Source organism: Venturia canescens, chromosome 2 (genome assembly GCF_019457755.1).
Source record: "Venturia canescens isolate UGA chromosome 2, ASM1945775v1, whole genome shotgun sequence".
NCBI classification, from domain to species: Eukaryota; Metazoa; Arthropoda; class Insecta; order Hymenoptera; family Ichneumonidae; genus Venturia; species Venturia canescens.
In genome coordinates this window covers 10,475,860-10,501,661 of record NC_057422.1, presented here as the reverse complement: position 1 = coordinate 10,501,661, position 25,802 = coordinate 10,475,860, and the positions used below count along the sequence as shown (strand labels likewise).

General features: G+C 41.6%; 1 protein-coding gene across 3 annotated transcripts in view; it reads left to right on the top strand.

Annotated features, from left to right (window-relative positions):
* The window catches only part of LOC122407184 (uncharacterized), a 297,472-nt gene that overhangs the window by 82,032 nt on the left and 189,638 nt on the right, over nucleotides 1-25,802 (top strand). For all 3 annotated transcript variants that reach the window (XR_006260168.1, XM_043413215.1, XM_043413216.1), the window contains exons 5-6: nucleotides 5,482-6,285; nucleotides 7,697-8,739. Coding sequence is in view for 2 of the 3 variants with exons in the window: in XM_043413215.1 (XP_043269150.1) it covers nucleotides 5,482-6,285; nucleotides 7,697-8,739 (1,847 nt within the window). In the remaining variant the exon portion in view is untranslated. The remainder of the gene's footprint in view (nucleotides 1-5,481; nucleotides 6,286-7,696; nucleotides 8,740-25,802) is intronic.

Genomic DNA, 25,802 nt, shown 5'->3' with positions numbered 1-25,802 from the left:
TTACGACCTTTCCGTTCACAATTGAGTTCTTTCCACGCGAGTAAATTCACATAATGAGCTGTGATTTATTTATCCCAACTTCAAACCGAGTTTGCATCAAATTATACTTTGACGATTTGAAGCTTTGACAAAGTTGCATGCGGAAGCCCTTCGCGTTTGTTCAAAAACGTAATTAACGGAGAGCTTTTTGTTTTGCTTTTCATTCAGAAACGTGCGCGTGCAAACATGCGCTCGTGTCTTCTCACTTTTATTTTCATTACCACAAGGAAACGTTATTCGAGTATCGTAAATATAAGATCGGATATAATAAATTCGATATTCTTTATTTTCAAAAATGAATTTTCGTACTTTCTTAAGCGACTTCGTTCTTCGAGGTTCGCGAACGAAACTATCACTTCTCTTGATATTTTATTTTTCTTCGCTTTCAATGACTTTTTAAGTAAGAATTGTCCCTTTTATCATTTCTTTTTACAATGTGAACATATATCACATTTCGAATACGTCTTCTCAATTATTCAAAAAATAATCAAAAACGCCCAAGAGATTACGCCACTTTTCTTCACTTTACATTTTCTACTGCACAGTCTCGATTCGTCCAGCATCCTCTTGCGCGCATTACTATTTCGTGGATCTCGCAAGTTCTCTGCTTTGAATTCCTCTGTGCGCAAGCCTTGCTGAAGCAACAGCAGCGATACTCGCAGGCAATTAAGTGACAGTAGCGGGTCTTCAGTGCATATACAAACTCCGTATATACACAAACTGTATATAAATACGAATATATTGTGAAAAGTACGCGAGGTATATGGAAGAGCAGTTATCGCGATCCCTCGCAAGCAGGACCTGCCCGGCGATCGTATTATATGCGAGCCATATGCGCCGATTTCTCACCCAATTATGTCTACAACTCTTGGCACGGGCGAATTGCCCTTTTTATCGATTAATATCTCTCCGCGTTCCATTGGACGTGCACAAATAAACTCGTGTTTGTTCCACAGTATTGAAAGATGTTGAACGAGATGTGGAATATTCAAGGAAATAGAGAATGACTTTAACCAGGTAGAAAAATTAACATCGAATAATGAACAATATTTGTGACAATTAAAAAGTGATGGCAAAGAAGTTTCTTTCGGTATATATTGCTGCTTTTGTCTTCGAGGACCAATTACACTTCTTCATTGTATCGTGATTCGTCAATTATTTGTGCTGTGAATAAATATCATCGTCACTCTACAGGCTCGTACTCAATTATCATGTAAAAGTGTATTTTTATCAATTACTGACCAACCCAATGCGAGAACGTAAAAATATTAATAAAGTACGTTGTTTCCTCGCTATAATATCATGAGTACAAAAGAGCTTGCTACTCGTGTCACGCGGTCTTTATTAAAGAGCATAAAGTTCATTTGGTGTTGAAAAAATTTAATTGATAATAATAATAATAATAATAACAACAATAAATAACGAAGCCTATAATTAATCGAGCGTTTTGGTGCGCACGGTGAGCTGATGTTAGCCATAGAGTACCCACGTATTTTCATAGATTGAATCTCCTCGGAGCACACACGAGACTCACAATAATACAAAGGACGAAAAGTAATGGTAAAAAAATGGGTGAGTTGAAAAGAAGGAGAAAAAAAGCAGCAGCAGCAGCAGCAGCAGCATGCCAATTAAAAGCGGGTGGTTTAATCGCATACAACACGCTTGTACAACACCGCCACTACACCTACGTGATAATTGGCGAAAGTTTCAATCTCGTTAATTTTTTTCTCTTTCGTTACCCTCCCTCCCTCCCTCCCTCGACCCCCGCGTAATCGGCAAACTGATCCCGGAAATCGGTCGTTATTATACTTGTACCTGGGGGCCCCGGAACGATCGCGGGGGGAGCTCGGCCTTCGACCAGGGTTATTCGAACTCTCACCCGCGCTAGTGCTCTGTGAAATATATGTATGACCAGACTGGTGTGCAGCAAGCTGCCTACTCATTATTTTATAGACGCGAGCGAATCGAGAGCAACGAAAGAGAAACCCCCTGAAGTGAGAGCGGGCTGAAAAAGTGTACAGCAAAGAGTGAGAAAAGTTGTGATCGGAACTGCTCGTGTTGCTCTGCACGAGTGTACCAAGAGGAGGATAGACGCCGGGAGTATAACCAGGGGAGAGAAAAATATCCGGGCAATATTTTCTCCTCAATTATCCACTATTATGCAAAGATCGCTGTGCCGCACTTCTCGATTCGAAAGCCCGGAAAATTGCATCGTACGTTACTTGCGCTAAATTTCTACATATATATCTGGCGCGAAGTCGGCGGAAGCTCCAAATACGTACGCGTGTATTCGCGCCCTCTGTAAATCGCTCGCAACAATATCTACCGTTGGGATTGAGCATTTAAAAAAATTGAAGAAAAAGAGCTCGATTTTTTTGGAAGCAGCCACTTTCTGGTGTGGCTGCTTCCATCGAAAAGTGAACCTCGAGCCGGTATTTGCCTGTTGCAAGAGAGGAGCACAACAGAGAGAAGATGGGAAAAGCTGTTGGGTTCGACGAGCCACCTCCCAAACACCTTTTCAACATGTTAATTGTATATTTGAGGTGAGATGATAAACAAGAAGTTGTTCGAAGTTCTCGACAACAATTCTGCGCGCAGGTACCAATGCTAAGCTGATGTTACACACAATAGCTTCTCGACTGCGCCTCGGAATCTTCATTACCGTCTGTAATACGTAACCGCAAGATCTCCTCGGGGGCAATTCCTTACCCTCTTTCTTCTTCGTTCTGAGAGGAAGTTACTCAGCAAAGATATATATGCATACACTCCGCAGGAGAATATTCACGGAAATCTTGAGCAAATGAGTCTCTCGCGCTCTCTTTCCACGTATTTTCTTATCCTAGGCTGTCTCGTTTCCATTTCATAGGCAAGATCTAATATAATGGTGGATTTATATAGCATACTCGCTCATCTATAGGCGCCTGGCGAATGAAGAAAACTTAATCACGCTTCGGTTGTGCTGGCGTCTTCGACTTTGTGGCGCCAAACACAGCCCATAACCGGAGTAGGCACACTGGGAATGTGGAGATTTCAATGAAATGATGTTGCTTGTAGGGTTAAATCCAGTGGAACTTATTGGAAGACTTGATAGCACTGATCGCGTGGATAATAAGATGCGCGTGGCGGCGGCGGTAAGGATTTCACGAATATCGCGATGACGGTGAGCTGAATTCCTCTGCGTTCCGCGTGGAGATTTCAGACGCGATCGCCGCGGTCCGAGCGCCGAGACGGCCTTCGGTGGCATGATGAATACTTGAGAAAACGAGAAGCACGGTCGTTTCTGCACGGCACTTTAGCAATCGCGCGATCATTTTTTCCCTTCCGCTTCGAAGCTTTCGGAGCCTGGGCATCAATCGTGACGTACATCTAAGTTTGCGGTTCCCGCGGTTATAGCGAGAGTTATTTTTTACTGCTGTGCTACTCGATACCACAGAGTCGCGAGATGGGAACGGGGATCCCGCTGTGGGGGAAGCCAATGCGGTGCGTCCGCGTGCAAGAAGAAATCGGAAACTGTCTCGGGTCGGTTTCTCGTTTGGTGCAACCTCGAATAAAGCATCCACCTGGATTGCAAGTGCAAATGTCAACGATACGCGAATTTTCTCATCGCAGAAGCGCCGCGTCGTGAATATCTCCGAAGGCGCATATACGCCTCGACGACCCGTCAACTCAAAAGGCACTCGAAACATGTCCACAGTTCGTATCACGTCCATTCCCTAAAGAATCGCCGAAAGCATATACGCAGCGCGGATTGGCGTTGAGAACTGCACACGATACGCGTTATGCATCGTGAAAGTCATTCGGGTATCGTAAATCGGTTAGAGCCCGGGTTCCCAAGGTGTGAACCGGTTCCTAACCGTGTTTTCGGGACGTGCGCTTCGGGAGCTTCGTGCCGAGCTCTTCTTCCTTTCCCTCTCTCTCCCTTTCCCTGTCTTCGCGTCTCTCTTTCTGCCCTGGACCCCGAACTTTCTTTGGCGCTACTCCGCGCTCACTCTTTCGGGTCCCATTCGCGCTCTACCGTTCTGCTGGCTCGGACGCACTCGTCGCGGCTACGAGTCTTCAACAACGGAGATGATCCGCCTAACGCGTTTTCTCTCGTCTCTCATTGCTCATCCGCGTTTCGAACACATTGCTCGATCTTCCGTTTGCTTCTTTTTCCTTGAGCGCATGCTTTTTATCTTGTCTCTCAACACTTTTCGGTCCTCCTTCGCCCGCTCCATCATTTTGATGTACACGTTTAACGGGGGACACCGTTGTTCGTCCATGTGTGGGCTGGCAACGATGCGATTCTTCTCCTCTGTCGAAACGTACGACAGCGCACTTTATTCCATGAAGAATATATCCCGAGCTACGAGAATACAGAAGGAGAAACAGCGGGAAAGAGGAGAGAGAAAATAACATAAAACGGAATGAGCGGAAAGTCGGAATATCGACGAGCGTCACGCCCTCGACGCGTCAACATTTTATTTATCGCAGGCCAAGCTTTTTCTTTCGTAGAATAGACCCCGCCGCACCACCTTAAATACCCCGTTCGCTTGGAAAACGCTTGAGAATAAGATGTTTTTCGATTAACAACCCCCCGTCCGCTCCCCTTCAGAAATCTCATCCTCCTTCTTGCTTCCATTTTTCCCTTACTTTCCATTACTCTTTTTCTCTCTCTCTCTCTCTCTCGAGCACCAACCGCTTTCTTTTTAACTCTTTCTTGGATTTTTTTGCCTTGTACTGTTCGCACCCTTGTGAACTCTTGTCCTTCGTGTTTCTTCACTTTTCTGGCCAGCATCTTCTTTGTGCTGCGATCCACTCCCGTGCTTTTCTCAGTATTTATTGAGCTCTCGGTTTTTTACTCCACGCAGTCCCGCTCGTACCTAATCTTCGGATACTCCACACACATTGCTTCTTTGGTACATCATAATACGCGCTTTGATTCCTCGGCTTGTATTTCCTGCAACAATGGAGAGGCGTTCACACCGCTTCTTGCTCTCTCGCTCCATCCTTATTTCTCTGCATACTCTTCTTCCTGTTTCCCTCGTACCGGATGCGCTCGCATTATTATTTTTTAATAATGTTTCCCAAGCTCGGAATCACGTATCGATTTTAAGCCCTCGCAAAGTAGCTTTTTCATGCCTTAATAAACGAAATATGACAGGAAATCAAATCTTATTTGGAAAATATTTAGTAAATCTTCATGGAAATTGGTCGAAGTCAACTCATCGTAAAATGAAAATTTATCATAGAAAATAGTGAGGAGATTCATACGCTACGATATTATCGATGCTTTCGTTAATTAATTTCCGGTTTTGAAAAATTCTCTTCGATTGCTGTCAATTCCACGTGACAGTTCAATTAATCAGTATCAATTAATCAATAATAATGGGAATTAAACGAAGAAGATTCTTTTTGTTGTACAAAATATTTCCTAAATCATTCGCTCATTTATTGTTTCAGATAAATATGGAAGCCGTGACATCGACGGATTACGATTCGACGAATTTGAGTCGTAATTTCAACCAGGTTGGCTTCAACACTTACAATTATTCTCAATTCGAGGAAAAGTACAAGCCGCGCCAGTCGATGAAGTACGGCGAAGATTATCAGGATCACGGTAGAGCAGCTACGAGAAATCCTGTTAACTCACGGACGTCGTCGCGCCATACGCAAGAACAAAATGTCCATAAGAGCGAGCGTAGCCATTCGCAGCCTGAGAGACAGCATCAATCTTCCTTCGAGGCACGATCGAAATCTCAAGATTCAAGAGAATTGACATTCTATCAGATCGATCCTCCCCTCAAGCATGAAAATAGACATGCCAAGTCGCACCGTACTTCGGTCGACAAAGTTCACAATAAAGCCAAAGAATTGACGTTTTACGATATCGACGGCCCAGGAAATTTCACTGACAAATCAAAAGACCAGAAAAATAATAGCTGCAGCGAGAAACTCGAGAAAAAGGATAAATCCAGTGCTGCTGTTGGCTCGAAACATGCCCACGGAAAAAATTCACACCAAGAACAAAAGACTAACGTAAACAACGTTGGCCAATCAAACAGATTGCAGGCTGATGTTCTTGAAAATTCTCATCGACAACAATGCAATGTTCTCGTCGACCCACCGAAGTACAGACAGTACGATAGGCCGCCTCGATATCAAGAGGATCCTCCGAAAAGTGAACCTCCACCGAAGTATCATCAAGATCCCCCAAAATATTCTGAAGTAACCAACAAAAGACAGGACGAGTCTAAACGGAGTCAGGTAAATCGAGAAACAACCTCCAACAATTCGAACTCAAAAAATGTTCTTTTTAATCAGAGAAAAATAATTGACGGTATTATCGAGGTAAACATTTTTAACGCAAATTTTCATTTTTTTGTGGACTATTAGAATTTTTGAATTTTTAAACTTCATTAGCAACGTTCCTCGTTGGACTACGCTTTTGAGAAGTGCGTTTTAAATCGGCCCAGTTTTTAATCGTTGGTAGAGCTCAACTCGGCAAATTCAATAACCTTTTTAACGAAAATTTTGTTTTTTTATGGACTATTAGAATTTTTGAATTTCTAAACTTCATTAGCAACGTTCGTCGTTGGACTACGCTTTTGAAAAGTGCGTTTAAAATCGGCCCAGTTTTTGACCGTTGGTAGAGCTCAACTCAACAAATTCAATAAACTTTTTAAGAGATTCTCTTTGACAGAACGTTTTTCGGTTCTTCATATAAAAATTGCGATCTCGAGCTCTCGCTCCCAGCATATTCTTGATTCGATTTCCCACAATATTTTTCCATGTGCAGTGGCATTTCAGTGAACTATCCCTGGATCCTGTGAAACTTAGCTTTCAACTGAGATATTTTCTTATTCAGGCCTGGAAGAATTTAATCAAAATGAACAAAAATGCTACCGAGCCAATTTGAAAGGTTTTTCCTGATTATCATTTTCCGCTCATAGATTTTCTTCCATAAACAAGCAGCTTTTTTCATTTACAGTCATTTCTGACAAACTACTTGTGTCCAAGCAAGAAAAAATCATTGAACATAATTCCAAAGACTTTTCGAATCAACACTTTTGATGAAAAAGTTTTCAATTAATTTTATTTCGAATTAATAATCAAAGAATTTAGAGGAATAGAATTTTTTTTTTTTCCGTATGTACTTTCTAGACATAAAACAAAAATGAAGCCCACTGAGGAAACAAACTTAACGAATAATTAATTTTCATTTGCGGATTCACATAGAATAATTCTTCGTATATTTTCATTGAAGTGTCAAAACAAAATCTTCCCACAATCAATAAAATAAATGAAACCCCAAGAACAATGTGAAAAAAAGAAAATTTTTCGTTTACCGAAAAAACAATCGTTTCTTTCCTCAGTAATGAAAATAGCGTCAGTTTCCTCAAATTTTATTCTTATCTTTCATTCATAAGATCGACTCGAAATTTCTACGGCCTCTTATCATAGCCCTCTTCCACTCGAAGTACCGTCGTTGAACTCACAGCAGCAGCTAATTACAAAAACAGCGATAATTAAGCACTGCGATAAGCTCACGTATCTCCGTTATTTAGTGTCTTATGATTGGCATTGGTACGAATGTGGGATAGAATTTTCGAGTGAAGATCGAAAACGATGTGTGGGATGAATTGAACAATGGCCCGTACGCGTTATCGTTTGATAGGAGGAGAAGGGCAGACGACAAGCAGGGGGAAATCATGGGGGAGTGGTGAGCGGGGTCGTCGCCGTTGGTGGTGGTGGTGGTGGTGGAGCTCACGGTACGGAGGCGCTCGCTAATGTCGCCAGTATCACGCCGACCGCGCGAGAATCAACACGTGGAGGGGTTACGACGCGCCAGCGTCAAATGCACAAGCAAACAGGGTGCGAGGTTCGTTTGACAAGCAAGAATGACGATTACAACAACGACGATGACGTCGAGACGTTGAAGCACAGCGATAACACGAGCAGTGCTAAGGTGGCGAGCTCGAATAATCAGTCGAACAACGTTGCTAATCGTGCTACCAATTTCGGTACAAACGGTGTCGTTAACAGTTACGGTAGTGCGGGTATTATTCTGGGTGTTTCGCTGGGTGGTGTTATATGTCCCGAAGTCAACAATACCCGTGGTGCCGATGTCAAATTTCCGATTCTCCGTTCGAGCGACAGATCGATGATTAAATTCGAAAAATCAAAGAATTCCGTCCACTCGTTTCACGACGTGATCTCGGTGGGCAACAAATTCGCTGACAAAATGAAATCCGTGCAAGAAGCAATCGTCTACAAGCACCACGAGGCTGTGCCTAAACTGAAGCACGAATCGAGCGTCGTCAACAATCACGTGGGCTACAAAGTCGAAAATCTCAAGTACTACGGTGAACTGAAGGGTTACGATTTCAAGTCTTACGGCACCATCGATAAACCCCAATCGGCAAACCCGACCAGTGAAAAATCCCATCAGTACGCTACACCTGACAAAGTCGCTCATCAAAATAGCCATGAAAAATCACACGCGCGCAACTCCCAGTCGTACGGTGCCGGGAAAGTGTCTCAGGCCTCTGATAAAAGTGTTTACAGTGAGAAATACGGTGATCATTACTATCACAGATCGTCACACGTCAAACCGGCCAACGCGTTTCAGGTTTACCAGGAGACCAAATACTCGTACAACGTTAATGGAGTTCCCGGTACACCGGCCCAGGCCAGCGCAGCCGCAGCTTTCTTCGCGAGGTACGTGCCCACTTTTTTTCGTCGCTTATTTCTGCTACTGCAATAGTTGAAATTCACGCTATTAATCATGACCCGAGAAAATTTTGTGTTATCGATTATTACGAAGATTTTTGCTCGACTGGTTGTGACGATTCGCGTACCCATTTCCGCGGGAGAGTAAATAGCAAAACCATTGAAGTATTCGAAAATAAACGATTCCCGCTAATTCTCCGATGCAAATGGAATTCTTGAGCGCATATTGAAAGTTGATGGTTCAATATTTCGCTGCGAGAAGTCATTCAGGGAATGTATACTTTCAGGTTTTAATTGGAGAATATATCGCATAGCGAAATACATGCATTTGAAAATCATTGGGGGGGAACATCGAATAGCCAGTGAAATGTATACACGTAATTCGAGCATCGGTATTCATTTTCTTTCCGTGAATTATTATGATGCGGAATTTGAATTGAAATATTATTTCGTTTATCCGCAACTATGGTGATGAATTAGTACAATACCTTGGGTCATGCCTTCGCTATATTAGATTTCTTCGCGAGTTATTGGAGCGAGCGAAAGAGCACTTTTCTAATGATAACCTTAAAGCTTTGATGCACCTGGAAAACTTTTTCTCCGATAACTCTTTGACGTTGGAGGGAGAAATTAATTAAATGAAAATTCCAAGCTTGGAGAGAAACGTTACCGTATTCTTTGGCCCTTGGTTAATCTCTTGCAATTATGAAGCTGAAACAAATAATATTGTAAACAAGAGGAGCATGAAGTGGAGTAAAAAGTTATCTCGCCCTTCCTGGAGTTGTTGCTCTCCTGCGAATGAACGAGGCCAGTAACGCTCTTCGCTCCGTGTTTAACGAGATCAAAGTGTCTTCACCGAGAAACGCATGCACGAAGCGGTGGGCTGCTGCTGCCGCTGCTGGTGCGTCTGAAAAGTTAGTCGCTCCGGGTTCCCATCCGCCTGATTTTTACGATCGTTCGCACAAAATTTATCGTCTCGGGTTTATGAGGCTGGTGGTTGAACGAAATTTTCGGCCGGGGATATTTGTCACGAGAAATTTTTTACTACGGTCCGCCCCGAGACGCGTTATTGAGCGTACGATCAATTCCAAATCTCATTCAAATTGGTCAATGATCCGAGTTCTCTGTGAGTATGAGCAATTCGAGTGTTTATTATCGTTCAAACAAACCGGATTGTTGAGATCAATAAACAAATTCACCTCAGGCTATGTCGCGCGCGATATAATTCATTCCTGCATAATTCTGCTGATTTCTCGTTGATTGCTTTTGCTTACACATACAACCACGTACGACGATTAATATTGTTCAGTGGACGGTTTTAGGTCGAAAGAAAATTATAAATCGAATCATATAAATAAACTCGAATTTCTTATCTTTCAATGTATTTTATTGTATGCCAATTAGGTTGACTTGCTGTCGCGTAGTTAAACTTCCGATGTAATATTCCATCTGAAAGGCTTATCGTCGAACACACTTTGGTCAAGGTAAGATAAAGCAACCTCCCATGAAAAGCTTCGGGATCCCTCGACCCTGTAACATCGATGGGAGTAACGCTGATGGACGTTACTAGTCTTAATTAGTCGAGAGTTCTATTCCTAGCTCCAATTTTCTGAGCCCCTCGATGTCCGAACTTGTTATCTTATCAAGGCATTTTACAACTATATTTATCCCGAACTCTTCAAAGTACGAGACTTTGGCATTCAACACTCGCATTTTTGTGTAAGGAATGATCAATAATTGATCTCATCGCATGATGTTCGGGTTGTTTTATCAGTTGGAAAAACTTGAATAGACACTCCTTATCTCTATCATATGCAATGTTACTGCAACCTTTCCTCCGGAATTTTTGTCATGGAAAAGACCAATCGAAAAGACGATTACACTTTATGGCCTAATTTCTATGGTGTTTTCTATGATAAATGAGCTGTCAAGTTTTTAACGCTCTCGACGCGTATGCGATTAAATGAAGGCTGATGGGCTATTGAACGATGAAATGAGAGCTAAAGCGGCCTCAAGAACATCCAGAGCCTTAAAACTTTTACGACTTACGCCTGGACAATGTACTTCTTGGAGGCTTCGTAGAACATTATCGCGAATCAGGCTATCGCTCAAATTTTTTTTAACCCCTCAATTTGGACTTCCTCATCCAGTTCGTAAAGTACAACCGTTTGGAATATTTATGGAGAAAATTCACATCAAGCGTTAGATTCAGTCGAGCGACATTACATTTTACTGAATTGATTGAAGCTAATTATGTTTTATTCTGAGCTACAGACAACAGTCACACAACAGATATTTAATAAAATTCGATAAAAAAATTAATTTAATAAGTGAAATTCGTTCCAAATGCATTTCTGACTGAATTTTGAAATTTTCTTATCCGAACAGGAAACACGAAATCTGAATTTCCTTGGATCTTAGAAAAGTATAGATGAAAAGAATTCTTTGAAAACTTTTGTAACTCGCCGGTGCGATTTTCACGGCGTCGTAAGCTTCGGTCACTCCTTTCCAATCCTTTCTCGATCCTATCTCCGATAAGTGCAGCAGGTAGCTACAGACGAGCTTCCGGTCTGTAAACTAAAGATGTCTATCCTTACCATGCGGAAGAGGAGCCTGAGTTTCACGAGGAAAGACCGGATCGAATTTTAGTATTACACGTGTCGTTCCTTTTATGCATAAGAAGTCAGCCTTGCGTTTTCCTCATCTTCCGGCCATGAAATCTCTTCCATCGATGATATCTTTTCGTATAACGGTGCATTGAGATTACTTTTTTCCTCGTGTTATCTACGAGCTTTGCTGTTCTCTCCATTTTTGTATTCACGAAGCTTTCGCTTGCCTCGCAGTTTCGAATTTCCTTTTTATCCAGCATTTAGCTTTCGTTTCATGCGCATTTACTTTTAGTATGCACCCAGCCTCAGTGCAATTCAAAATATATCGTTTTTTTCCGTGACTTGGAGAGCCCGGATCGAGGGTGGGAGGGCCCAACGACCGGAATCCCCGTCGCCGCTGCCATCACTCGGGTCACTTCGAATCTGCAAAGTTTTTCATAAATGCAAATTGCGATTATACGCTTCGAGCTTTTTCCCGTATTTTGCTATACGAACGTCGGCTTCTTCCATGGAAGCACGATACAAACTTTTTTCATTCAGTCCCTTAACATCCCTTCTGTGCGAAGCGAATTCCTGAATGTTGACGCCGCCTATAATTAGTCGTTTCCGAACAGTCAACACGTGGCTTTGCACTTTTTTCAGTTCCGGTGAAAACAAAAGTGCGCTATTCTTTTCTTCAATCGCACAAGCCAAGAGTAAACGAAGCACGAGCTACGCGCGGCATCCGAGAGAGAGAGAGAGAGAGAGACCGTTTAGTATTGTGACGTTCGTGTACGGGTTTTTCAATGAGAAACGACACCTGTGTCTCCGCACTCTATTCTCTGTGTCGTCTTTCACTCATCTTGAACCACCAAAGAACTTAAACCCGACTCCCCTGCCACGTACTTCCGTCTATTGCTTTCATATCCGGTCATGGATATTTCCTTATTCAAAAACTTGTAGATCCCATTGATACCGCACGAGTTCTGAGAACTATTTCCTAGCGATGGCACAGGGGCTCGTTTATTTTCCAGCTCTTTACCAAAACCCTCATTTATTAGACAAAAATCAAGAGTCAACGTCGACGAAATAATTATAATAATCTACTTTGCATAAGTCAGTTCGAATGTTCTAATAATGTTCCTAAAAAAACAGAACCAAATTCAATGAAAACGAAGATTCAAATTGAATGAGAATGAAACGACAGTCAACAAAATAATCTTCGACGTTGAACTTCGTGGGCCAGGGATTCAGCATTTCTTTACGTATGACATGTGCTTCGAATAAAATTTATCGCCGGATTATGGGCGGATGAATCATGGGGATAAAAGTCCACTATTTTTTTTCCAAGGCTCATTGGGGTGTCTATGGTACAAGGGATCGAATAGAAGTTGGATAATATTCGACAGAAAGAGTCCATGTGAACGTATGAATGGTAAATACCAACGTATTTTCCTGTGTCTGAGGGTTAGAGTAAGGATTGTTGTGTGTGTAAAAGACACGACCCACGTTGCTTGCGGTTCTGATTTTATTACATCCTTGTATGGTTTTCGTGAGTTCCCCAGTTGTTTTATTTTTCATTGACTTTTGCCCGAGCTCGCTTTCCCTCTTCTTCTTTCCAGTCTTCGCTCGAACGCTGTTCCAAAACTGTCTATTCCCATCTGGACTTTTCTATTGAATATTCCCACGACTCAATCTTTTCTATCCTTTAACGCCAAGCGATAAAGGTGCCAGGATTCAACTAAGGGATTCTGCCACTTTTTTCTCACCTTCTTTCGTAGCTCGGTACATCGACTCTATACACGGGGATACGAACGTTCACTAGCGTTCCAAAGATTCGTCGTTTTCAAAAGGAAACCCGAGCAGTGGTCCCAGAATTTTTCACACCCAGTAAAAACTGCATAGCTTTCACTAACGTTTCAATTTTCAGACAACAAGCTAATAATTTTTTCCTCAAATCCGCATTATCGTCGAAGTCACGATTCCTAAATCATATATTTATCCCTTAAAGTAGGTTCCCTCAAAATTGATACTCGATTTAGTCAATTGCATTGAACAAACTTTATGTAAGAAGTGAATTGCATCTTCATAAATAATCGGTCAAGTACCATGCCTTTTCAACCATCGTCCAATGAAATCATCCTTTGTCCGAATATCCATGACTCGTTGACGAAATTAAGTTAGGGGAGCATATTTTTAGGGGACCGTAACGCTCTCGAAAGTTCTCTTTTTCAGGAAGGGATTCTCTGCCTCGAGAGTAAACGAGCCCAAGTATACGTGTATACCTTATCCTACATCTGCACACACGGATTCGGCGTGTATACACAACGACGAAAAGCCTATTCTTAAACTGCACGAATGGGACTTATATACACACGCATAATGTAAAGGGAATCCTATTAGCGCCCGGATTGACAGAGAATCGGCGTCAATCTCTCCTCGCTCTTCGTCAATAATACGCCTAACCGTTACACCGAGTTGTTATTGACGTGTGTAGTCAGCGTTAATCTGGATGACTCGTAAATGCGACCTTCCATACATAATACTGTGTATATATTGTTCAGCATTTATACGAATCATACTCTGGCTCTGTGCAGTATTTTATGGCCCGGGGTATTTACGAGTCACAATCTTATGTATATTTATTATACGACTGTATATGTGTGTGAGAATTTTCTTTCACCATTGATTCGCTCGTTATGCGCCGATGCTCGAAACCAGTACTCAATCACTTAGTCGCGTGAGCACGCCCGTGTTCGATCGTTGGCCATAAATCATCGGGAATCTTGGGCAATGCTCTGACTCGTCATTCAGCGTTTCCAGAGGCTTTGGGATACACGAGCAAATCGTCAGAACCGAAGTATCGATTGGGGAAGAAAAAATGTGAGACGCGGCGGACAGAGGCCTATGATGAGAGACTCGAGTAAGATTGTTGCGAATTTTTCAATGAATTTTGTAATCGAGGGATGCATCGAGGAGCAGGGGACGAGCAACACGGCCAGGAAGTTTGTTGACCCCTGCTGCAGGCTCCGAACTAACTCGGTGAAAGTAAACAAGGGCGAGAATGGACCGAGCTCTCGGGTAAATTGGATGTTGGCGCGTCGAAGGGCTTAACTCGAAGGATTTATTGTGAGATTTAGTGAAAGGCATGCCGTTCTCAGTCGCGAAGCTAGAAGTTGCCCCCGACCCGAGCCCCGGCGCCCGTCAAAATATCCTGTAGGTCACTAAGGGGTTGAACCGGTTGAACTTAGCCGTTCAACAGGTAGCGCTCGCTGTCGGGAGAGACCTCGACCCGGACGTGTCGGCAGAGAGCCCTGGCGGCAGCCCTCTCTATTATATTCATATCATGTAAATATACCTCCGGCTACTCCTTTGCATTTTTTCTCCTCTCTCGCTCGCACGCTCTCTCGGAACTTTCGAGCCTTCTGCCCCTTTCCCAACGAAATAGGCTTGTCCCTCCTCGTTCTTTTTTTTTCTTTTTTTTTTTATCGATCCGGCGTATCTCTATTATATGTATGTCGTTTATTCCTTTCTAGTTTCGTCCCTTCTGCTGCCTTCTTGCCCACAATTTTCATCTTTTTAGCTCCCACGTTCTCCACCCTCGCTTCCATAGGTCCATCGGCCATAATATTGGTATTACTGTTATTATGGCAATCCCATTCGAGATGGGACCGAGTGAAAATCCACTGCAGTATTCTTCACGTTTCCTGCGCCCGCGTGTGGACTCTGCGTTTATTTTAATAGGATAATGGACGAGGATGTTCACCGACGTCCTCATAACCGTTATATTTCATTCCATTTTTTAATGTTTTTCCTTTGGCTCTTTCACTTTCTTTCATGCATACTGAATAAATGTGATTATGAGAGTGTCCACTTCGGCAATTGCTCTTTCGGTTATCAATCACACTTGAGTATGCTTGTTTATTTATCTCGATAATATTTTCTGTGAGTTTTATTCGATTTAAAAATATACTTTATTTCAAATCAGAACGAACGATGATTCTTTCAATATTTGGAGATGGAACGCTTCCCAGAATAAAAGGAAACGGGAAGGAACAGTCGCTCTGATGTGATACTTTCGAGAGACTTTTATTGGTGATCCTTCGATCTTGAATTTACAATTTTTACAAATTACATCCGACGATGAGCAATGTAATGCCAGAAATTTGAGTATTTTTAGATTAAGAAATCTCATCGATTTTTTGGGAATCTGAAACAATGTTTAATCGGTTCGATACCGAGTTTGTACCCAAAGGCTTGATTTATTCACGCAGGAACTTACAATAAAATCTTTTCTCGTTCGGACTTGCTTCTTCAACACTCTCCCTTTCATTAGCTGGATACGATTGATACAGCCTTATGCAAAAATTTGCTGCGAGCCTTAAAGAACACTAATTTAGATATTTTCGGAATAATTTTTCGAGCACTGAGCCACGAACGTTGTCATGACTCCTGGATAGAGATTTATTTTTTACTGTCCTTTTACCAATACCGTGTGTCTACTAATTGATATACCGTCACTGAGAATGTTGAACGAGCAATTACGTTGATCGACATCGTCCAGGAGTGTCTCGCGGTATGCAAAAGCTATATAATCATGGAGGCCGATCGTGTCGGTGGTCACACGTGGAATTTTTAATGAAGTTTCACGCGCTACGGTGTCGTTATTAAAAGTCGATTTACTCCTTCTCTCCTCACTCCTTTATTTTTTATCCGCATGCAGAGGGCTTACGAGTTGAGATTTGAACCTACGACGGCGAGCCCCTCCCTTGTAATTAACGTTCCCCAAGAGACAGCGAACGCTGCTCAGAGTGGCTCATATTTGGAAAAACTAAACTTTTTATGTTGAATTTTATCTCTTCGTACAGGGCTCGTATCAATTACTTTTCCATCGCTCCAGCCGCAGGCCTTGTCATTCGATATACTCGCTGCGTACTCGAACCTGATCGAACGTATAAAACAAGCAGCGAGTAAAGTTTGTCAAAATTAAATAAAACAGAGGGCACTGCATATAGGAATTTCAATTTCAGAGTTAGGAACATTTTAAAAATGTGGAAAATTCAATCCCCGATCGTCGCTCTGTCGAGATCTAAATAATTCGTCGTTTAAACAGTTTTCACGACTAGTTCAAAGACCAGGCAAGTCATTTTTACGACTATTGTCTCATCGTTCAACTATTTTAAATGATACTTACCAAGAAAATGCACGATAGGCGAGCCTTTTAAATGAATAGATTGATTTATTAAATTGGAAAAGCAGTTTTCTGGTAACGCAAAATCTCGCGCGTGCGTTCGCGGTTTCCTCGATTTTCTCTACGCGATCAAAGTATCGAGGTGCGGCGATCTTTATCTGTTTTCGCTTATGCAAATGGCGCATTTTTCTCATCGACATAAATCATCCACCGCATGTACCTGTAGCTCACAATTTATCACTGCAGTTTGACTGTCGATTGACAACAAATTCGCAAATCATTGATACCCGTATGTGTACGTCTCGTGTTTGCGGTTTGCGGTTATTTCGTAATCAGGTTTTCCATCGTTGCAATAAGCAGGCTTCGGAAAAGACGTTACGGCGTCGGGATAGAATTCGCGTATCTTTTAATAAGGACAAATCCAACGATTTTCATTCGAAACATAATCATAAATTATTGAAAACTGCGTAAACGGGCGCATTGGTAAAGAAAAAAAGATTTTGCAATCGATTTCAAAGCTGCGGAGATCTCGAATGGCTCAAGTTCCACGTGACAACGTCAATCCTTGCACGTGTTCACGGTCAATTTCACACTCTGTGCAATTGAAAGGAAGATAAATAGAAAATAAAAAAAGGCGTTGAGAAAAAAGGAACAGGAAAGCACGAGAATCGCGGATCGATCGCGTTGCACCATTAGAGGAAAGTGTGCCGAGGATCCAACTTTTTTTTCAACCTCCAAAGACTGAACTCGTTAGTTTTCTCTGTTAAAAAAGGATAGTTTTCTTGCCTCTGACCACAGAGGATCAATTAGGCGACGATGCTTGGCCGATTACCGACCCTTCGGGCCAGGCAATGCTGTAAACGTGAATCGCCTCCCTCACATGCCTGCACGTAAAAGTAAAACCTGAAAAGTTATCTCCGACATAGATGCATCGATGAATCCGAACCTTTGTGGTTTTTCTCATCTCTGATATAAATGAATTTGAAATATAATTTATGTGATTGGCCGCGACAGATGTGGACTTGATTCGGTCGATCAATTATTTTCAACCTGCTCAAAGTTTATTTATGCAAATGAGGCAAAATTTTGATAACGAAGGGCTAGTTAGTTCTGTTAATTAATGAGAGAGACGGGCTGTACCAAATCACTGATTATCCAGCGGACTCTGTTTTTATGAACTGCTTTCGATCGACGATACAAATTCCATTGACGCTGAAAGGCCATAAACATGAGGCGTGATTCATACGTTCATCGTTATGGACACAAAATGTTTGTCTTTTTTTCATAAAGCATCAAATGTTGGCACAACTTTTAACGAGTTTTCCATCATCGAAAACGAGATTGATTGACTGGAAGGGAACAAAGGCTGTGGAACGATTTACCTTCGAATAAATTGATGTTAAAACTCAATATTTAATATCCGTTTTGTAGTTTATCAAGGGTCCAATTTTTACTTTTTCGTTTTATTGTCGAGTGTGGAATATAAAATTACGTAACGATACAGACTTTCCGCTCAAATTAAATTTCCGATATGAAAATAACCCTCGAAAAGTTTTTTTTTTTCTTTTTATCGTTAATTCAACGCACCTTCGAAGTATCTTGTTCGACGCGGACTTTTTTCCTGGTGACACTCCGATAGCCTCGGAGTTTCAAAGACAAGCAAGAAGTACATTCATAGTTATGGATGTATTTACGCATGTGTTCATGTGCTTTTTATACATTTTACACTCTTTTCCTATTTATTTACTTTTATTTGGGATCCGGGAAACAAACTCGTCGACCCTAGTTATATAAGCTCTTCTCTCCCCCCCCCCCCCCCCCCCCCTCCTCCCATTCGCTCTCTTCTCTTTCTCTGTGTGGCTGTCTGTTTTACCGAGTACGAACGATTGAATCGACAAATAAACCTAGGCACGAACGTCGGCACAACGTTGATCGCCCAGTATTTTTCTTTTACAGTCCAGTTATAAACTCCCATAGTTTAACGCAAAACCACACAGCCCGCTTGCAAAATATGTTTGAAGAACTCTCGCGATAGGCAACGGGTCGTTTCGGTGAGAGTCGCGTGTGCTTTTTTATACGAGAAAAAGCTCTTGCCACCCTCTCATTCATTCTCTCACACCAGTGTGGAACGTTTTCCTTTTTTTTTGTTTTTGTTTTCGAGAAATCTCTTTTTCCAGTTTGAAGTGCAGCTGACGAGCGGAGGAAGCCTCGCATGTGCTAAACCCACCTTTTTCTGCACGAGAGACTAGTGTTTTTATTTTTGATTCAGTATTCGTTGAACGAACCCACACTGCGATGATGGAATCGCGATCACATGGGTGTCCAATAACATAGAAGTTAGTTATTAGCGCGTGTGTGTACGCAACAAATGAAATCAAAATTCCAAATGAAGTATCGTCAACATTTTTCATTGGCCATTAATTATTCGGTGTGACACAGCTCAATTCTTTCCCAATCAGGAAATCTTGAAAATTAATAAAAATCGATAATTCTCTAACGAAACGTTTCAATAGAACTTCATTAATTGTGCTTATTCAAAAGAAATTTCATCTCGTCCCAGGGAAATGGAATGAAAATTGATGTGCGATGGGGTATTTACGAACCATTGAATGTCAAAGAGCCCGGATGAGTCCAGCAGACGTTAATTCAAATATCGAAACTTGGCCATCGCAACGTATAACTACTTTAACGGACATCACGATATAAAGTCGTTATTAATAATCCATCCTGCGCGGGAGGGATCCTGAAATACACTGGTAAATGTCGAGTTGGGATCACAGTGCAAAACTGCATCATAACAGCCCGCTGGCAGTGTAATGAATAATTAAAATGGACTGATGCTGTGCTTCGTTAGTCCGAGAATAATGTAGAATACATCTGCAAACATTGGATGATGAAAATCAAGTGACAAAAGGAAACGAATGAAAAAAAAAAAAAAACAGAAAAAAAAACACAAATAGAATGGTGAAAACGAGAAGACAGACGAAGAAGAAATCTCTTGCGATGCTTGGCAAGAGATCCTTGAAGACGATTGCTACCGTGATGCGGGAAGTCTTTTTTCAGTCGTATTCAATCTCGCTCGTTCTGTCTCTCGTTTGAAGAAAATGGCTCTCGTACGATAAAGTATGATAATGGCTTCAAGATTTCCCATGTGCCTCCATCAGATTACCGGCATTTTCTTGTTCTCTCCTTCACCTCCACTTTCTCGGCGTTACAATCCGCTCATATTCTCATATTTTCTATATTTATATAGAATAAAACATAAAAATATAGAAATACATTCGTGTACATGAATTTCTGTTGGACAAAGAGACTCGAAAACCTAAAATCATTGGAGAAAATGTCACGAAATACGCCTCTCCGTTTGCCGAGCAAGGATATCTGTGTATTTTCGTGTTTTATTTCTCCGTTCCATGCTTCCTTTTGTTTCCCTCTTTCTCGTTTGCAGAAGCGCGCATATACGCGAAGCAACGAGTCGTAAACTCTTTTCTACCATAGTGGGGCTACTCTCTTACCGGCTCTTCCAACGTGCTGCTGCTGCTGCTGCTGCTGCTAGCTATATCGATTGCTCTTGAGCATAACGCCCTTAACTTAACGTGTCAAGATGTGGAATCTACGCCGTTTCGTTTGCGGACTAAGGTTGCAACTACTCCTCTACATACACATATATATAAACTTATGTAAGCGTAAGACGAACGCAACGTGGTCTCGGGTGAGTCGGGTGGAAAATTGCAAATGAATTTTCCACGAGAAAAGTTCCGAGGGCAAGGCGAGATGATGGAGGAAAAAGGACGGCGAATTGAAAATGGGCTCCGTAACTTGTTCTCCCTTTGCCAAGCTCTTTTCTTCTTTCTCTTTTCGTCTCCTAAATTTTACTTGCTTCTTCTCTTCTTCTTCTTCTTCTAATGTATATAAATATAGATTTTTATTTATCTTTTTACACATCTGTGTGTATATTATATTGGGTTTCATGGAGGCACCATGCGCTAGCGTTCGTTTGACGCTCGACGCTCATGAATACACTGGAAAACCGACATTTAATTACGAGATTACATTCGCCCTCGGGGCTTTCCGTAACGCGAAAGCAAAACAGACAAAATTAAACGAGTACGTACATGCGATGCTTTACACGTATTGCAAAACGGTAAGACAAAACTCCGAGAAGAAACGAAACAACACATCGGATAAGGACGAACAAAGTATTTGTCAACATTCTTCATGAATTTTAGATACACAAACTTTTGGCTCACTTCTTTCACATAATCCGGCCGGCTAAGAATTTAAAAACCTCTTTTGCGCAGCTCGAGATTGCAGATAAGACACTCGCTCTTATTCGGGAAGAGGGTTTCGAGAGAAACGCTTGTGCGAGCTGCTACTACGCGGTTGATGAAATATTCTTGTTTAAAATTTGCAAATTTTCATTCGCATTATAATCCCATTCGTGAGTTTCGCCTCGCTCGGTTATTTGTTTTTCATTTTTCTCTGCATATTGTGAATCGTGATAATTTTTATATGGAAATCATTTGCAGAGTGAAATTTTCAGTTGAAATTGTATACTTGTGAAAGCATTTTCTGTTCGAACGAAATAATCGATGATAAATTTGTGAAAATGTGTTGAACACTTGAACAATTTATTGATGACGATTCATCATTTGGGGCGTTGTCATTCGAGAGTATATCAAGAGTTGGAGCAAATAGATTCGAACGAAATGGCGGGGGGCATCACCTGAACTGTTACTGCATCACTGAAAATAATGGTCGATCGTTTTTGTGGCTCTTACTCCCAGAGTAACTGCAGTTAATTCGAAAGGGTTGGTGCGAAGTAACGAGCGGCGATAAAGACCGAGCGAGGGAGTGGAGAGGAGGAAAAATCTCGCTTCTCCTTGCTGCTGGGACTCTCTTAGCTATCGAGGATATACGAGCGTTGACAAAATAACGAACAGCTCAATTAGCCTCGTCGTTAAATGCAAATGTCTTCTCTCAACCGAACGATCATCAAAATATTTACCCAAAGTATTTACCGCTCGATACATAACGCTATCGAAATCTCGTACGTCAAACATTCGTATAATTCAAACTTGTCGATCTCCAGAGGTTTCTCTCAGGAACGATGTCGATCATTCTTCCAAAAATTATAAATTCTTCATCCTCAATCATAAAACTTTACTATCGTTGATGAAAAAAAGTCATCCAACAAGATTTCCGAATAAATTTTATGAATTAATACTTGAAAATAAATATTTTTTCAACCAATTTATATATCTGAGCTCTAACGTTTCGAGGACAGCATCGATTTACAACGTAAACTTTTGAAAGTTTTTATTCTCGTTGAAAATCCTTTGGATTAACGATCAAATGATTTTTCAACGAGAACGACATCAATCGTCGTTTCATACGTTTTCATGCATCAAAGTTATTAACGAGGTTATTAATGTTAATATTTCTTTTCAAATGGAATTTGAAAGATCTCTGTCTCCGTAAAATTCTTTTTTCAAGTCGAATATTTGACGAACTCAGCTATAATCCGAGTAATTTAATAATAAAGACTTCGTGCCGAATTTTTTACGCTGGGAGTACAGTAATCTGGGTTGGTTGCCGGTGTGTGACGCGCGAGATAACTCAATGAGATCGTGTCTGGAATTTCGTTACTCGTTGTCCTGCGGCAAAGTGATAGCCCCTTGCTTTTATACCTTCACCATCGCGATGTACTTTGTCTTTATATGTATGTATACACTTTTTTATTTATACATAATGTGTACATGTAAGTTGGGATATGCTATAGTTATCTACACGTGTATATAAGTCCGGTATGTTGTTGAACGCGAAAATAATAAAATATCTTCTCACCGTCGAGTCTTATGCTCGAGGGTGAGAATACTCTCGCCCAGTCTCGATAAAATTTATAGCCGGACAATTACTTTTCACCATGTAAGCTTGTGTAACACGTACGTGGAGAGCGCGTTCACCCAAAGCGTGAGAGAGACTTAATCGGCTCCATGTATACCAAGATCCCAAATTTTTCACTGGTCCATACACACGCAGACTACTCTCAGCCTTTTCTCCCGATCTCTCTCTTCCCCTTTCTTTCCTCTTTTTCATTTTTTTTCCCCGTGACGACGTGAATTCACTTCTTAGCCGCAATTTCGGGATTCGTTGGGGAAACGTCCGAGGGTTTTCGAGCCCAACTCTCTCTCTCTCTTTTTGTATCAACTTTTAAATTTTATTGCGGAGTATTATTTTGGTTTAACTAATTATTAAATGCTATGTGCATTACCGTGGCGAAGGTGTCGTCATTCAATAAATTCGCTATTCGTATGGATTGTTGTGCCGAAAAGTAGCCACTTCCCAATAAATATTGGTGAGTATTTGAAGATTTATAGAAAGTAAAAAACTCTAAGCTCCATTTCAGAGTCAACGACGTGCTGCAGCGCCCATCGAATCCCGATAAAACCTCAACAGTCCGAGTCGAGTCCCTTCAAATTCGAGTTTGAGCCAGTGTCTCTCTTTTTCAACGCACAGTTCCTACGGGACACAAGGTACTTTTCATGTACTACGCGTTGCCGCAGATGGGGCTAATGGACGATGAGGAGAGCGACGTGACTCAATACAGGAGTCGATTTGGAGAAAAAAAATATGATCGAACGCAGGAGAGACTCTTTATTTTCGTAGAAAATCAGGTAGAGTTGCAATCGACGGTGCAACAAGAAAAAAAAGAAGCAGGCAATTGACTCCGGAGTATTTCATGGGTACGAGGATCGAGCACGAACTCCTCGTAGTCACGGATTACTCTCCCGAATAATGAAACACTTCTGCGACATTGAATTCTCCGAAGAACAAAATGGCTTCCTCCTCGTAATAAACGTGCCGAATAGTTTTCGGTGCGCCCGTTTTTTCCCCTGATACACTCGCCATTTAAATATATGTATCACGTGACTTATGCTCGCGAGAAAACGAAAGGAAACGTGTGCCGTTTTATTCTCGTCCTGATCGCGTGTCCTCTCTTCCTGGTCCGCCCGCTCTCGCTTCTCCCGATACAACCGTATACCAAGAGGGCCAAAGCAAGTTGAGCTCTGAATACCAAATGAAATTGTTAGATACGTGCGTCGACTCTCCTCGTGGATCGTACTCGAGATCTTTTTACTCACTTTATTTTTCTTTTTTCACGTGCCCCCTCCCCATCCGTCCTTGGTCCACGGGACGAATGATCTTTTCTTGGGATCTTTCTCTCTTTCAGGAGCCATGCAATGATATTTGTATTTGGTTTTCGGTGTCCATCCTGTGTATCAGGTATCGTAGAACGCTTTTCACCCCAGCGCAGTGTCATCTTGGACGAACGTGCTATCGCACTCAAGCTTCGATGCTGCTGATGTATTTGCTGCTATTTTCCTTCATTTTTTTCGAATGCACAATTATAGTATTGTGAATTTTTTCTCTCCTCCGAAGACATGAAAGGAGAGTGCTTTTCAATCATTGGCAGAGAGTAGCTCTTTCAAAATGTGCTTGATCTTTCCTCAGTGCTCATTATTTTTAATGATCCCTGATCAACAATCTTCTTTTTTCCAAGTACTACAGTTCTCATATACAATGTTTAGAAGCGAGCTTTTTATGGTCTCTTTCAACGAACATCCATAATGACTGTTTAAAAAAAAAACATACAATTCTCCAATGTGTTCAACGGTATTCATGGCATGCAATTACTTTGTGGATGCCTGAGTAAATGGGACAAAATGAGATAAAATATTTGTACTGAGTGAAAAATTCTTTGCAAGATTCAGAGGAAAATGAAACGCGTGGTATTGTGCAGTTGGGGATTAGTCCTGGGCGACCCTGAATCCAGTGGTTTCGATGGCTCCGAAATAGAGTAATGAGAGCCCGCATCGCATTAATTGCGAGCACAAAGGTAAGCTGGAGGCTATTGACAGATAAAAATTAAATGGATCTAATCCGCGGCGGGTACAAGCTTTATCAGAAGTGAAATTACGTTTCTATGGCGTTTAAGGAAAAAAATGAAATCCTACATAAGTCAAGTTTCACACGATCGTACTCTGGACGGAGTATCAGCTGTGCGAAGAGTGTGCTTTCCGTGATTCTGACGCGGAGGGTCCCATATCCGTAATTCATTGATTTAAGTGATGTAGATTACGGCTTTTCGCACGTCAGAAAAATATAGGTTTGTATGGAAGGGGGAATAAAACGCTGCTCATGGTCCATTTGAGTCTACGATGCTCTAATTAGAGTCTCTGCCTGTGTACATACAGAAATAAGGCGCACTCTCCGGGGCACTTTGGCTCATTTTCTTTTCTTTTCTCTGCTCGTTTGCTCTCATCTCATGCCATCTCGCTCTCTATCTCTCTCTATCTAGTGGCACACTCAACGATTTTACCCCCATTATTAACGCAAAGTCGTTAAGTACATAAGCACCTACAGTAATGCTCGCTACCAGTATCATTAATGCACACGCGTCGTCCTTCTCCTATTTTGTTACCGATACTTCGATAGTCACGCGAGCAAAGCGTGTGCATTAGTGAGCCTGGGAGATTACATAGACCGCGATGAATCGTTCGAATCGCGTTTGATTTATCTCTCTGTTTCGTTTTACAGAAGAAAGTTCGACATCAAATTGCTCAATTTTCTTATCTCCAGTCGAGTGGCTGCGGCTCATTAGATTTGAAACTGAGTTTTCGGCCCCCCGTCAATTTCATTGTCGTCTGTTATTAAGTAACAAACCGAATTTTACAACGTTAACAGCACGCTATTCTATTCCCTTCAAAGTTTGAAGCACAGCATCGTACTTTCTACCGCACGAGTATTTTTTTCCCTCGTAATTAAGCGTTGCCTCATTGTGCTATTGTATTCCTATCAATGTCAAACCCGCATTTGCTCACAGCGACCCATCGCCCACAGCTTTTTTTACCGATTTTTTGCATTGCCTCGATGAATAATCTCGTCAGCTTTTCTTCCCATCGTGAGAAACTTAATTGGATCTTCTTTGAGAAATTTCATGTAAAGCTCTCTCCTGATTAGAACGCTTTTACTTGCATTTCCTCCTTCCGTTGAAACTTATCTGAGAAATCCTCCAAATTCCTTAAGTCATGAAAAAACATGATTTCATTTTTGCACGCGTAGTTTTTCCAAAAGCATTTTGTTTCATGTGCGAGCAGACCAAAGATGTATTTTTATTCGCCCTATATCACTGCAAGCAAAACAAACTTTCGCAGTAAGATATGTACGTGCCGAAAAATAACGAGTTTGAAAGTGGAAGGGAAAAACAA